General features: G+C 34.0%; 1 protein-coding gene across 1 annotated transcript; it reads left to right on the plus strand.

Moving 5' to 3' along the window:
- Positions 1–5430: 5430 nt before the first annotated feature.
- LOC116776765 (uncharacterized) lies at positions 5431–10290 on the plus strand. The gene is made up of 10 exons (XM_061528909.1): positions 5431–5457; positions 6030–6171; positions 6620–6762; positions 7423–7487; positions 7836–7982; positions 8481–8566; positions 9528–9610; positions 9679–9771; positions 9838–9886; positions 9973–10290. The coding sequence occupies exons 1-10, from the start codon at positions 5431–5433 to the stop codon at positions 10104–10106; spliced, it is 969 nt and encodes a 322-aa protein (XP_061384893.1). The 3' UTR covers positions 10107–10290.
- Positions 10291–12026: the final 1736 nt, after the last annotated feature.

The following is a 12026-nucleotide window of genomic DNA, read 5'->3' on the forward strand; positions in this document are numbered from 1 at the left end:
AATAAATATATAAAATATAATATTTTCATATACATATATTAGTATAAATATGTATATATATACAAAAATTATATATTTTTATATATATATATATGTATATATCCTCGTCCGCGTTATGTCCTGGTCCTTACAGCACACGGGATGACTACAGTTCGAATGTTCTTAATTCAAATAAATTTTTAGTTTTTATTAAAAAAAAAAATATTAAAAAAAAATAATTTAAATTTAAATCAATTGTATGATTCCTTTATTTATAAAAGACCTTAATTTGCTTGTTCGCTTGTAGAATGGCTTAAGTTATATAAGCGATTAGTAAAAATTACACTTTATTACTATAGAATTAAAGTCTAAATTTAAATGTAACCTTTTTTTATTTTGAAATAAATCTACAAACAGAAGTAATAGAGATTTATTTGTTGTTTTTTTTTTATTTAAAAAAAAAATATTTTATTAAATTTTCATGAAAAATGTTTTTTTTTCGTTTCGTGTTTCAAATCTAACTTGACCTATGACATCTTTACTAATCCGATTCGTTAAACCTTTTATAATAATGAAAAACTAAAATTTTATACCGAGAAATTTCAAATATGTATATGAAAAAAGATATTTTTTTGACATAAGAAAATAAACGAGTTATACAAAACACATATTTTTATTTATGAGAAGCGCCTGTAGTAACTCGAAGTAGTTTAGGATCTGTAACGTAACAAACAGACATACTCACATCGGCAGCCGGGGGAGGGAAGGGAATCATTGCAATACAGTCTTCACAGATGAGAGACCGCCGGTGGAGACGGTGAGGATATATATACGTATATAGATATATATATATATATATATCTATAATGCTACTGACATATTTAATTATATTTTTCTTTCATTAGTAATTGGCTTTGATAAATATATGACGAAATTTATATTTAATATCTAATCTACTGTTTTTTGTTTAATGTTTGTGTGTGTTAATCAAAATCTCTATTTATTTGTTATTTACTTGTATATTCAGATTCAGTCATTATTTTTGTGCGTCGAGTCGTCTCCACAACAGTCCTAGTCCTTCCCTCAGAAATCCGACGCGACAAAACTTTTAATTATATCCCCGTCCCGCTCCCTCCCGTCCGCCGGCTGCGTCGCTCCGTCCCGCTCGCACACTAAGGGACTCCACATACATATAAATTTTTTCCGTGTTTGTTTGTTTTTAAAATAAATTTTAATATATTTTTAATAATTTTCTGTACTTTGTGAATTTCAGTTTTGAGATTTTCGTATTGTTTCGTCTTTTATTCTAGTTATTAATTTTATAATTACTATAAAGTACATATATTAACTTGTATTTTTACATTATATGAGAGACATTATGTTACATGAATAAGGAAAATGAGCTGAATTAAAATTAACATCTTGTATAATTCAGAGTCGTGGTTATAATTTAATTTAATATATATTTATATATATGTATATATGTATATAAATATATATATGTATATGACATACAAACAGAATATATAAATAAATATATATTTATATATATACATATATAAGGACAGTTTTCGTAACATTATCAAACATATTTAAAAAAAAGTAAGGTATTGCATTCTTTAAAGATTAGAAAAAACGTCGAAAATAAATACGACTCTATTGCATTTAAATAAGGTCGAATTTTAAACGCAGTATCAGCTAGAACAAAGCGTTTGTATCGCAAAACGGTAATAATAACTTGATCCTTATTCCCCCGTAATAAGGTTCAGGATTTAAAACATTAATTTATTCTATATTTGATTTGAGTACACATTGTGTTAGTGTGAGTGTAGTCATACGAAACTTGATTGTCTTCACACTAACTATGGATGCGGCATTCCGAATACATGACATATATAATTATATATAGTATATGTGTATATATATGTATATGTATGTGTTATTAAATTATATTATAGTATTTTAATTTATTAGGGATAATTTAATAGAATTTTATATAGTTATTCATATAATAATACCAATATAACATATATTCATTTAAGTATATTTTTAAGTTTTAAGAATACAAATAATATATTTTTATTTATAGCTAATGTGAAACACGAATAAAGTAAACAATAGTAAATGTCACATCCATAGTTCGTGATCCTGGTCGATGACGTAAATAAGCCGTTCCAAAACACTCTCATATCAATAAAGAGCTACGTTTCTCTAGATCGGGCATATAATTATTATTATTACACAGAACTGTTTAAAAAATTAACTATAGTATATTGAAAAGTATTAGAAATTTAATATTAATCTCATGCGCTGTATATACATATGTATTTGCTGAATATATATTTTTAATACCACTGTATTATTTTTACAATAGTTCGTTGGCGCCTCTGACTCTCAGTAGGTCTGTTCGCGTTCTATTTTTAGTCAAAATGGCGGTAAAGTTATTTTGTAATGAAATGTATTTATCTTAAACGAGAATTATTTCAATTAATATTTAATGTAAAGCTGTATACACACAGACATATAAACGTATATATATATATAAATAAATATAAATATATTTACACGTATATATATGTACACATAACGTTTTAGGTACAAATTTTGTAAACATTATGTCTCTTGCAAACGTTTTCCATATATATATATTTGTTACTTACTAGCCTCATCTTTGTACATTTTTTTCTCAATAATTAATTATTTCACGACGAACCCTAAAAATAATTTCAAACAGCAAATTGGCTTCTTCAATTCGCACAGAGTAATAAAACATAGATGGGTACCAAATCGGTTGTGATGAATTTATGTTAAATTAGTAGGAAAGTAATATTTTATTTAAATAGTAAAGTTGAATTGTTTATTTTGTTAATTTTATATTGAAAAAAATAATTACAAACGCTCTTTTTTGTATCTACTCTGTGCATAGTCCTTGGCCAAGATATGTTGTGACACACCGAGGGAAATATATTTTATTGATATAATATTTTACTTTTAAATCAATATTTTAAATTCAACAACAAACATTTAATTCAGTTTTCCAACGATTCTTTGTAAACTTTCACTTTCCTTTCATAAAACAGACTAACAAGCAACTTCTGACAAGATAACATTTTATAAGTCGTTGTTAGGAAATATACGATTGAAGTTGTTTCTTTAAATAAATATAAATATAAATATTTATAGAAAAGTTCCTGTATTATATGTAATAATAAATAATAATAATAATAATGTTGGTAACAAAGACTTCGTTCTCTTTTAATATAAATTTACTCTCAGTGTGTTCTAAACCTACTGCGCTAATAATAATAGGTACATACCTCGCATGACCGCTAGGGATTGACGAGATTCCTGGTTCATTGATGACGATAGAAAATAATATTATCATAAAGTTTGTTTCACAAACAAAACCAACTATTAATACTTCTATAATATTCTGTTAAGACTTTTAATAGCGTCGCTTCCGGAAACTGTGATATAAATTTATTTATTTTTTTAAAATTTATCTGATTAATTCACTTTTAGGTTAGTTGTATTACACTTAACAAGATATGACATGTTTTTACTAACACCTAGAATATTTTAAATTATTTATATAATATACAATTTTCATCGACCTTTCATATCAATAACTATCTATATCGCCTCTAGTATCATCCCTTGTGTCCCATCTCTAGTGACTGTATACATTTAGTTTGACAGAGTTTGGTTTCATGTTGTGTGTGTGTGCGTGTGAGTGCGTGTGTGTGTGTGTGTGTGTGTTGTGTTTGTGTCAGGGTTGACAAATAAAGTATTTTTTTTTGTCTGAAAAATATTAATTTTATAAAGTAATATTTATATTTAAGATACAGCCCTGTGTTGTATGGAAGAGGAGTCTCCTGAGAACTGGTCGGTGATGATCTGATGAAGAAAGGCATAATTTAAACAGCAACAGCGGAAATTAATAGCTTAAATTAATATTAGTTTTATAAATTCGTTACGCGTCGGTGTGATAGGTCGTACATATCCGGAGGGAGGTTAAATCATTCGTTTGTGTTTATCAGATTTAATATCACGACAACATTAAATCGAGAAACTTGAAAATTATTAATTTAAAATTGCTCATACTTTTGTGTAAATTTAATAAATTAATAGTGTTATAGTATCTAATAAATTATTTGAATAAAAAGTTTCACATCTTGTTTCCGCGCACCCGAGCTCAGCGCCAGCCCTGCCGCCCTCTCCGTGTGTCTCTACACATGTGTGCGTGTTTCATTTTTTTTCATTAAACATTATTTGTCGGATTTGAAATTTTTTATCAATTTTTTTTTTCAAGCAAAAGTTAATAAAATTATTTTATTTTCACCAAACATTTATTCCGTGATTTGAACAAAGTTGAAATTAATCTTATATTACTAACTAATTAATTTAATTAATATGTTTACTATGCGTTTGTATTTTCTCACTAAACACGGAGAGTCAACGGTTTTTCAATCTAAATCATTACAGATCATATTATTAAAGTCATGTGTTGACGAGTAACGCTTCGTTTGGGACTCGTGGTAAACATACTGTCACGGAATTACTATACGAGTCGTTACGGTTACTATAAACGGACAGTCAGTAAGTATATCGATAGATGGCTTAGGACTTAGGAGGAGCTGACTTAATATAAGTTATATATAATATGTATTTATTTGTTATTTGTGCTTAAAATGTTGATAGATCTCATATAAAAAACACACGTCCCTCACACGAGCCGCGCGTCGGTGACTCACGGAGTTATTGCCATTACAATAAGTAATTTAATGTTATTTGTTCAAACATTATATATATATATACATAAATATTATTTTTAATTTTGGTGTCGTTTTTAAGATTAATTTATACAAAACTTTACACCGTGCATTAATTTAAATTCAATGCAAAATCATATGCGTTGTATATTTGGGAATGTTTCGTACGAGTCTCACGACGACGTGAAATAAAATGTCACGCACACACGCACACGACCAGCCCGTGTACACACAGCGATGTGTGTGTGTTAAGGATCGGCTCACATGACGCCGGTGTGTGTAGTAATTTAATTAGTACTTAAAATATGTTTATTAGTTTAACTTATATATAGAAGTAAAAGTGATGAACGATAAAAATATTGAAAAATATAGAAGTTATTAATTCATCATCATCACCAGCCTGTCGGAGCCCACCGCTGAAAGGCCTCTCCTCACATGGAGAAGGTTAGAGCATTAATCACCACGCTCGCTCGAGACGGATTTATAAGACCAGGTCTCCTCACGACGTCTATCAGTGGTGTGTAAATACTCTTAGAAAATATACACATAATATATCGACGATAACTGAGTTTTGGTAAACATATTTACTTAAATAATTAAATTTATTGAGAAACATCAAAAATCCTTGCTCTGTAATAACTTTTTATATATGTGACGGGCGTCATGTAAGCCGGTGGGAATGGTTAGCATCAGGACGGAGCGGATTGTTCAGTACAATCAATAATATTTATCGATTGTTACAAATCATAACATCATTATCTCGTAGGTATATAAATTTATATATATATATACATTTATATTTATATATATATAAATATAAATGTATATATATATCTATATACATTTATATATATACATTTATATTTATATATATATATATGTATATATATATGTATATATATATACTAAATGATCTAATTAATACTATTGTATTATAAATCGTAAGTATTCAGATAATCTGTCCAGATTTCAACTAATAATAATGGAAAAAAAAATGTTTTAAAATGACAACTTTTCTATTTTTTTTAATTCCATCTCAAGGCCTACCTCGTTCCTTACTGGCGACATCTGTTATACCATTCCGTGAGTTAATCAAATCTCACTCTAATTTCTTTCGATAGATGTCGCCAGTTGTCGAACATTTTATTTAATGTATATAATATTTATTGATTTATTTTTAATAATATTATTATTTAAAATTATATAAATTGTTATAAATAATTTTGTTTTTTACAATTTTTTTCATGTATGTATATGTTCCTGAACGCACGTCCCTAGTGTCATGGAGTAGACGCAGATTGTATTTTCGCTGAATTTATTGTTTACAATATAAATAATAAATACATAAGAGAGGAGTCCGGTTACCTTGGTCTCGGGAAGCTGCGACAGAAGATCCTCATCGTGGAGCCCAACATCAACGGTGACTTAGTACATTTGATGCTTCCTTAAATAATTTCGCCGGATTTTTTTTTTTTTTATAAATAAATATTTATTTTTTATTATTTTCGCTTGAATATCTCCGTTAATGTTCAATAGTCTGTGTTAATTGGATTTAATCCGATGAGTTATTGCATGATGTAAGTATTATCTGTATTTCGACCGAGTAATAACTTATTTTCTTTATTTGTCGTTTTCTGTACGAGTAATTTTAATTCTAGTTTATATTTTTTAATTCCTTAACTTACCGCGTCACGATTTTCACTCGACGTGAAATGGGAAAATGATATTATAGATCCTATAAGAAAGGAATTTTTTATATTATCTTAGTTTCCTAGTAAAGAACTACCGAGCTGCTTTTTTAAGAATAAGTTAGTATAGATTCCCAGTGGACTATTGATCACGACTAAGTGTTGGTATATCTGGTGTAGTGGAGCTTTGCCCTGGAGATGGCTGGAGGGGAGGAGGGGTGGCCCGGTCCCCGTCACATGAGTCCGTCACCACAGAGCTGAGTTTGTTCAGTGTGTCCTCGGCCGCTAGTGATGCTAAAGTTCTGAGACTACTCGCTTGCAGGGTGAGAATCTTAACATAACACTCTTTATCAACAGCATCCAGTTAAAAGAACTCGGATGAGTTTTAATTTAAATTATAAGGAAAGTCACATCAGGAAATAAATGTTATTTGGCTAATATTTGGGTACCTTTCTTTTTAATAATCTACTTGAGATATTTTTGGAATCAAATCTATGGAGATCTCAATTAATCTCTGGATTAAATTCAAATCTATACAGATCTTGGTTTATTGATCGAACATTGTATTAATGAATTATTAGAAACAACTCTTAATTTACTGATAATTATCTTTAAATTAATATAACTGTTTAATAGTTGTCCGAGATTGTTTTACCAAGTTTGAAGAAACGAGTATTTGTTACGTCGTCTGTATGTCACAGAACAAATTATATTTTTTTAGTTTCAAATTTGGTTAGGTAGAGAGGAGCTTGGATGGTGGAGGTGAGCGTTTAACGAGTGTTAGGTAGAGGCCCCTTAAACCTACACCTGGTTTAGTCCCAGGCGCTGTTGAAGCTCCTCTCCCTGCAGCGATGGACCCAGCACCCACACGGTGAATCCATTGAATGCTGAGAGGTTTCGTCTTATAGACAGATCTCATAGAAGTAGATACTGTGTAATAAATGTATATTTTATCTGTACTTGGTTACTAACTTTGTTTCCAGGCGGGCCAGGGTCCGGATCCGTCTCTGAGGGTAGCCAGCCCCAACCCTGATGGGAAGCCTTTCAAGTAGGGCACATTTCCACTATACTAGCTATTAATTCAATTTTGTTTGTATTTTAAACTAATTTAAAGTTTTTTTTCATTGAAATGGAAAGAGTTTTTTCATTATATTCTATATTTATGTTGTCTATACTCACTCGGAGAATATTATTTATCTGCGCCCCATTTTTACACCTATACAAAACCACTACAACTTATCCTAGCTAAATGACAATACAAATCATCCAGGCCTCTATTTTTCTGGGTCTCTCATAAACCTTGAGGCCTATCGCTCACTAGGAGGCCTTATCACTTGGGAAAAGCTGGTTTAGAGGGTATTCGGACATTTGTATGACAACATTTTTTTTTTTCTAGATGTGGCTCGGGTCCCCTGCCCCAGTCTGACGCCAGTCGCGAACTGTTAGCTGGTTGCGCGGCGCTGTGTGCTCAGTTAGGGCTCCGACGGTCATTCAGCGCGGATGACGCGGGCGCCGCGCTGGGCGGAGGCCGCCCGGTCCGGGGGTGAGTGAACTTTGATCCCCAAAAAACAATACACTCACGAGGACTTCAGGATGATAAAATGGTGGAATCTGGTTACATGAGAACGTGGTATGAATGAAAAATAGGTTTTGTTTTGTTAAGTTTCCAACATATATATCAGAGTCATAATCTTATAGAGTCCCCAGGAGACACACAGACAGACAGATAACAAAAATTCATCACGAGCAGGATTCAAACCTGCGACCGCCGGGATAGTACGCGTTTCACTTTCATTTTCTTTTCCAACGTAGATATCATGTCCTAATTCTCTCTCTCTCTCTCTCTCTCTATATATATATATTACTGCCACAACTATGTTAACTGTAAGCGTCACGGGAGACTCGTCATGAACAGCTACGACCCATCATTACATTGTCTGTGCCATTTTTCCGCGACATCTCTGATCTCCAACTCTATTTCGTCGGACCGTGTCCGCTGTACACATGTAAGTCGTGCTTCCTGACCCCACCTGTCTTCCAGCGCCACGTCGGAGCTGGGTCTGTCCGCGGCGCTGGAGGCTCTCACCATGAGCGCCGCGTCCCGCTCCTGCAGCACGTGGGTAGCAGGTTCGTCACGTATAGTAAATAATACATACATCTTATAAATATAAGAGAGAGGTTAGGAAAGTTAGTCACAGTATTTTTAAGTCAAGGTTCACAGTACGGATTTGGCTGGAAACTTGTGGCCAGGTAGTTTGAAACCAGGAGACGGACATTGGATACTTCTGAATTCGTTCGACCAAAAAAAAATTACTTATTAAATTTAAAGTCTGTTTTACTGCCTCTAAATCGGAACCATTCGCCTGGTCTATACATTTCTTATTATGAAACTAACGCGGACAAAGTCGCGGGCGAAGCTAGTACATATATATAAAAGGAGGTTGTGTTAGTTGCACTATTTATAACTCAAGAACGGCTGTAGGGATGTGGTTGGAAATTGGCGGGAAGGTAGCTTAGGACCAGGAGACGGACATGGGGTATTTAAATCTGTTCGATCGAAAAAGAAAAAAAAACTTAATGAACTCCAATATCTGGTTATTTACGGCCGCTAGGGAGGAATATAGTGCGCCCGGTCAGCTGTACATTATTTACGTCGAAATGAACGAAGTCGCGGGCAAAAACTAGTTCTAAATAAAACCAGTCGACCAACCTCTACCTTTCGATGCATGTCTGGTCAAAATCTTTTCTTATTCCTGTGAGTGTACTGTTCTGTGAGGAGTATGCTGATCATACATACCGGGCATCCATGTGTCATGTTCAAAGCAGACGTGAATACAGCCATCAGATTATGAACGGTCACAGATGGCGTCGTCATCGGAGTAGACCAGGCTAGTTGTGGTGTGAACTGGCCGGTTAAGGTCCGTCGGTTTGATATTAAGTATGGACCCTGGTTAGTTGGTCGCCAACGGTTCTCAGACCTCTCCGCGAGATCAGTACGCGGTGTGGTTATATGTAACCTATCAGTATCAGTACATTCGGGAGTGAGTTGGACCACGATATAAAACATTATATATTTTCCATGGGTCAGTGGGAGGCTCGCAGCTTCCTTCCCCGCAGCGAGCCCCGCCCGCCCCGCCCGGCCCGCCCAGGGTCCACGCTGATAATAAAAAGGTAACCCATCCACCAGCAGCAGAACAATATTCTAGTCGTGGCAACACTATCCGTATATACACCTCCAGGTCCGACAGAACTACATAAAGCGCCGCCTGCTGACGACGTACAGAGCCCTGGAACGCCTCTCGCAGTCAGAGTTCAACCTGGACAAGCTGGAGGTGATAACATTTCATATATATATTCTAATACGTAACGTGTTTATAATGTATGTATGTGTGTGTCAGGTGGCGGCCGGCGCCGGGGGCGTGACGCTCGCCGTGCCCACCACCAGCGGTGAGTGACGCGAGGGCGGGGGTGGCGCATCTGGCGTCACTCGCGTCACTTATAATGTTTATATGATGTTCCATGCTCACCGCCAGCCCCGGAGGCAGCTCAGTTGGCGCTGACCGCGTCGGAGCTGGAGCGGGAGCGAGGCCGGCCGCTGTCCAAGTACGAGCGCAACATGATGATCTTCAACTGGCTGCACACCCTGGACGACGCCGCGCCCTTCTAGAGCGGAGCGCCCTGTACATATCACCAGCCCCGGTGGACGAGATGCTCCCGCCGCGACTCGGCCCCCGCCCCGGCCGCACTCGATCACTAATGTTAAAGTTCCTATTGCTCTTACAACGCGCCCCTCGAGTGAGACGAGCGGCTGTAAGGAGCGAGACGTCACTCATAATAAATGTTACAACACATGCTCGTGTTTCTTTTCGCCTTGCGTTATACATACACTAACCTAGCACTCATTAATATATACAGCAAAAACCCTGTATAATATAGTTTTTATAATCCTTGCTTCGCTTCGTCAAAGCTACACATGAATGTTGTTATATATAAGTATATAATATTAAGATTACAAAGTGTTTTCATATACCTATCATATAAATAAAAGCATGTTTATTATTTCTTTGATTCGGTCTTTTACTGATTAATAACGAAAAGTATACCTTTAATATCCTTCTACCTTAATAAATACTCACATTGTTTACGCAAAACCACGTACTCCGTCCATATAATATCAACGAATGAATTGAGCGACCGACGCGAAAGTTTTCATTCGTAACTATATATCTTCCATTTTGTATTTTACAATTACCCTTATCTTTTATAACAAAATTAAATCTTTTTAATATCTTCAAACAAACATAGAAAATATGGTAATAATTTGACAATTTACAACTTCATAATTTGTAGTGTAATTTCTTTCGTTTGACACTATTAATGGCGGGAATAACGTTAAAACTTTTTCGAACCAACGCTTTGCCTTAATATTATGTTACCATTCAGCCAATCTCAAATTCCTCTGTGTATTTGTTTAATTAATTTTATTTAGAGGAACTGCATTGTTAAGTAAAAACATACAATTGTTTTTATAAAATATTTTTTAAAGAAGTGTTTATACATTGATGCTTCACAAATCATTTGACTAGGGTATATTTATGTCAGAATCAGATATCTGGTTTAAAAGGGGTAGACAGTAGACTGGGAACGGTTGAAAAATTTTAAAGTTCATAGACCATAGCATCAGAATTAGTTAGCGAAAGATTACAGATATATACTAAATAAAAGACCTCCTATCAGTTTATTTTCGGTCCCTCTTTTTGGAGACCACTCCATAACTTTTAAGTGTAAAATCAAGTTTAAAAAAAAGATTATTTGTTTCAACCGTCCCCATGCAAGGATAAGTTGAAACCAATGCAAATAATCCTTACTAATATTATAAATGCCAAAATAAGTTTGATTGTCTGTTTGTCTATAACGTTTTCACGATATTTTGATTTTGATGAATTTTAGTGTAGAGATATATGATGATTAAAAGGATAGGCTTCCTTTTATCCCGATCCCGAAATTACGCCAGTTATATTGCGCACCCAATTTTTGTATCGCGAAACCTACCCATCATTCAAATTATCCACTCATTTAATATTTCATCTCAATCCCAATCCCAAAACTATACGGATGGACCATGAAGTGCAGTTTGGATTCAATGGCAGTAGTGGCAGAGAACAACTCTGGTGTTCACGAGGACGGGTTAGTAGACAAAAGCAATTACAAAATAGAATAAATGTACACGTTTTATTAAACATACAGTAACTCGTAAAAATTCGACACTTTTTTCCTCCAGCTATTCCTCCGTCATCCCGATAAATCGTACTTGATTTTGATCAGTTTTGATTTTATTAAAAATACTAAAATACTTCTTTATAACGTGGATAGATTCATATTAACTATATTCCACAAATAGAAGTCTCTTTAGTTGCGTTCCTTCAACCGTTATTAAGTCCAGACACCAAAAACTGCTTCATTATGACGCTCCCGTAAGACGCTTGAATCACACCAAGGCATATAAATCTTATTCACAACAAATTTCTTTATTCGTTAGCTTTAAAACTGGTAAATTTCCCACAAGCCGGCCAGGGTCGGTTTTTGT

This window comes from Danaus plexippus (genome assembly GCF_018135715.1).
Source record: "Danaus plexippus chromosome 29 unlocalized genomic scaffold, MEX_DaPlex mxdp_36, whole genome shotgun sequence".
Taxonomy (NCBI): Eukaryota; Metazoa; Arthropoda; class Insecta; order Lepidoptera; family Nymphalidae; genus Danaus; species Danaus plexippus.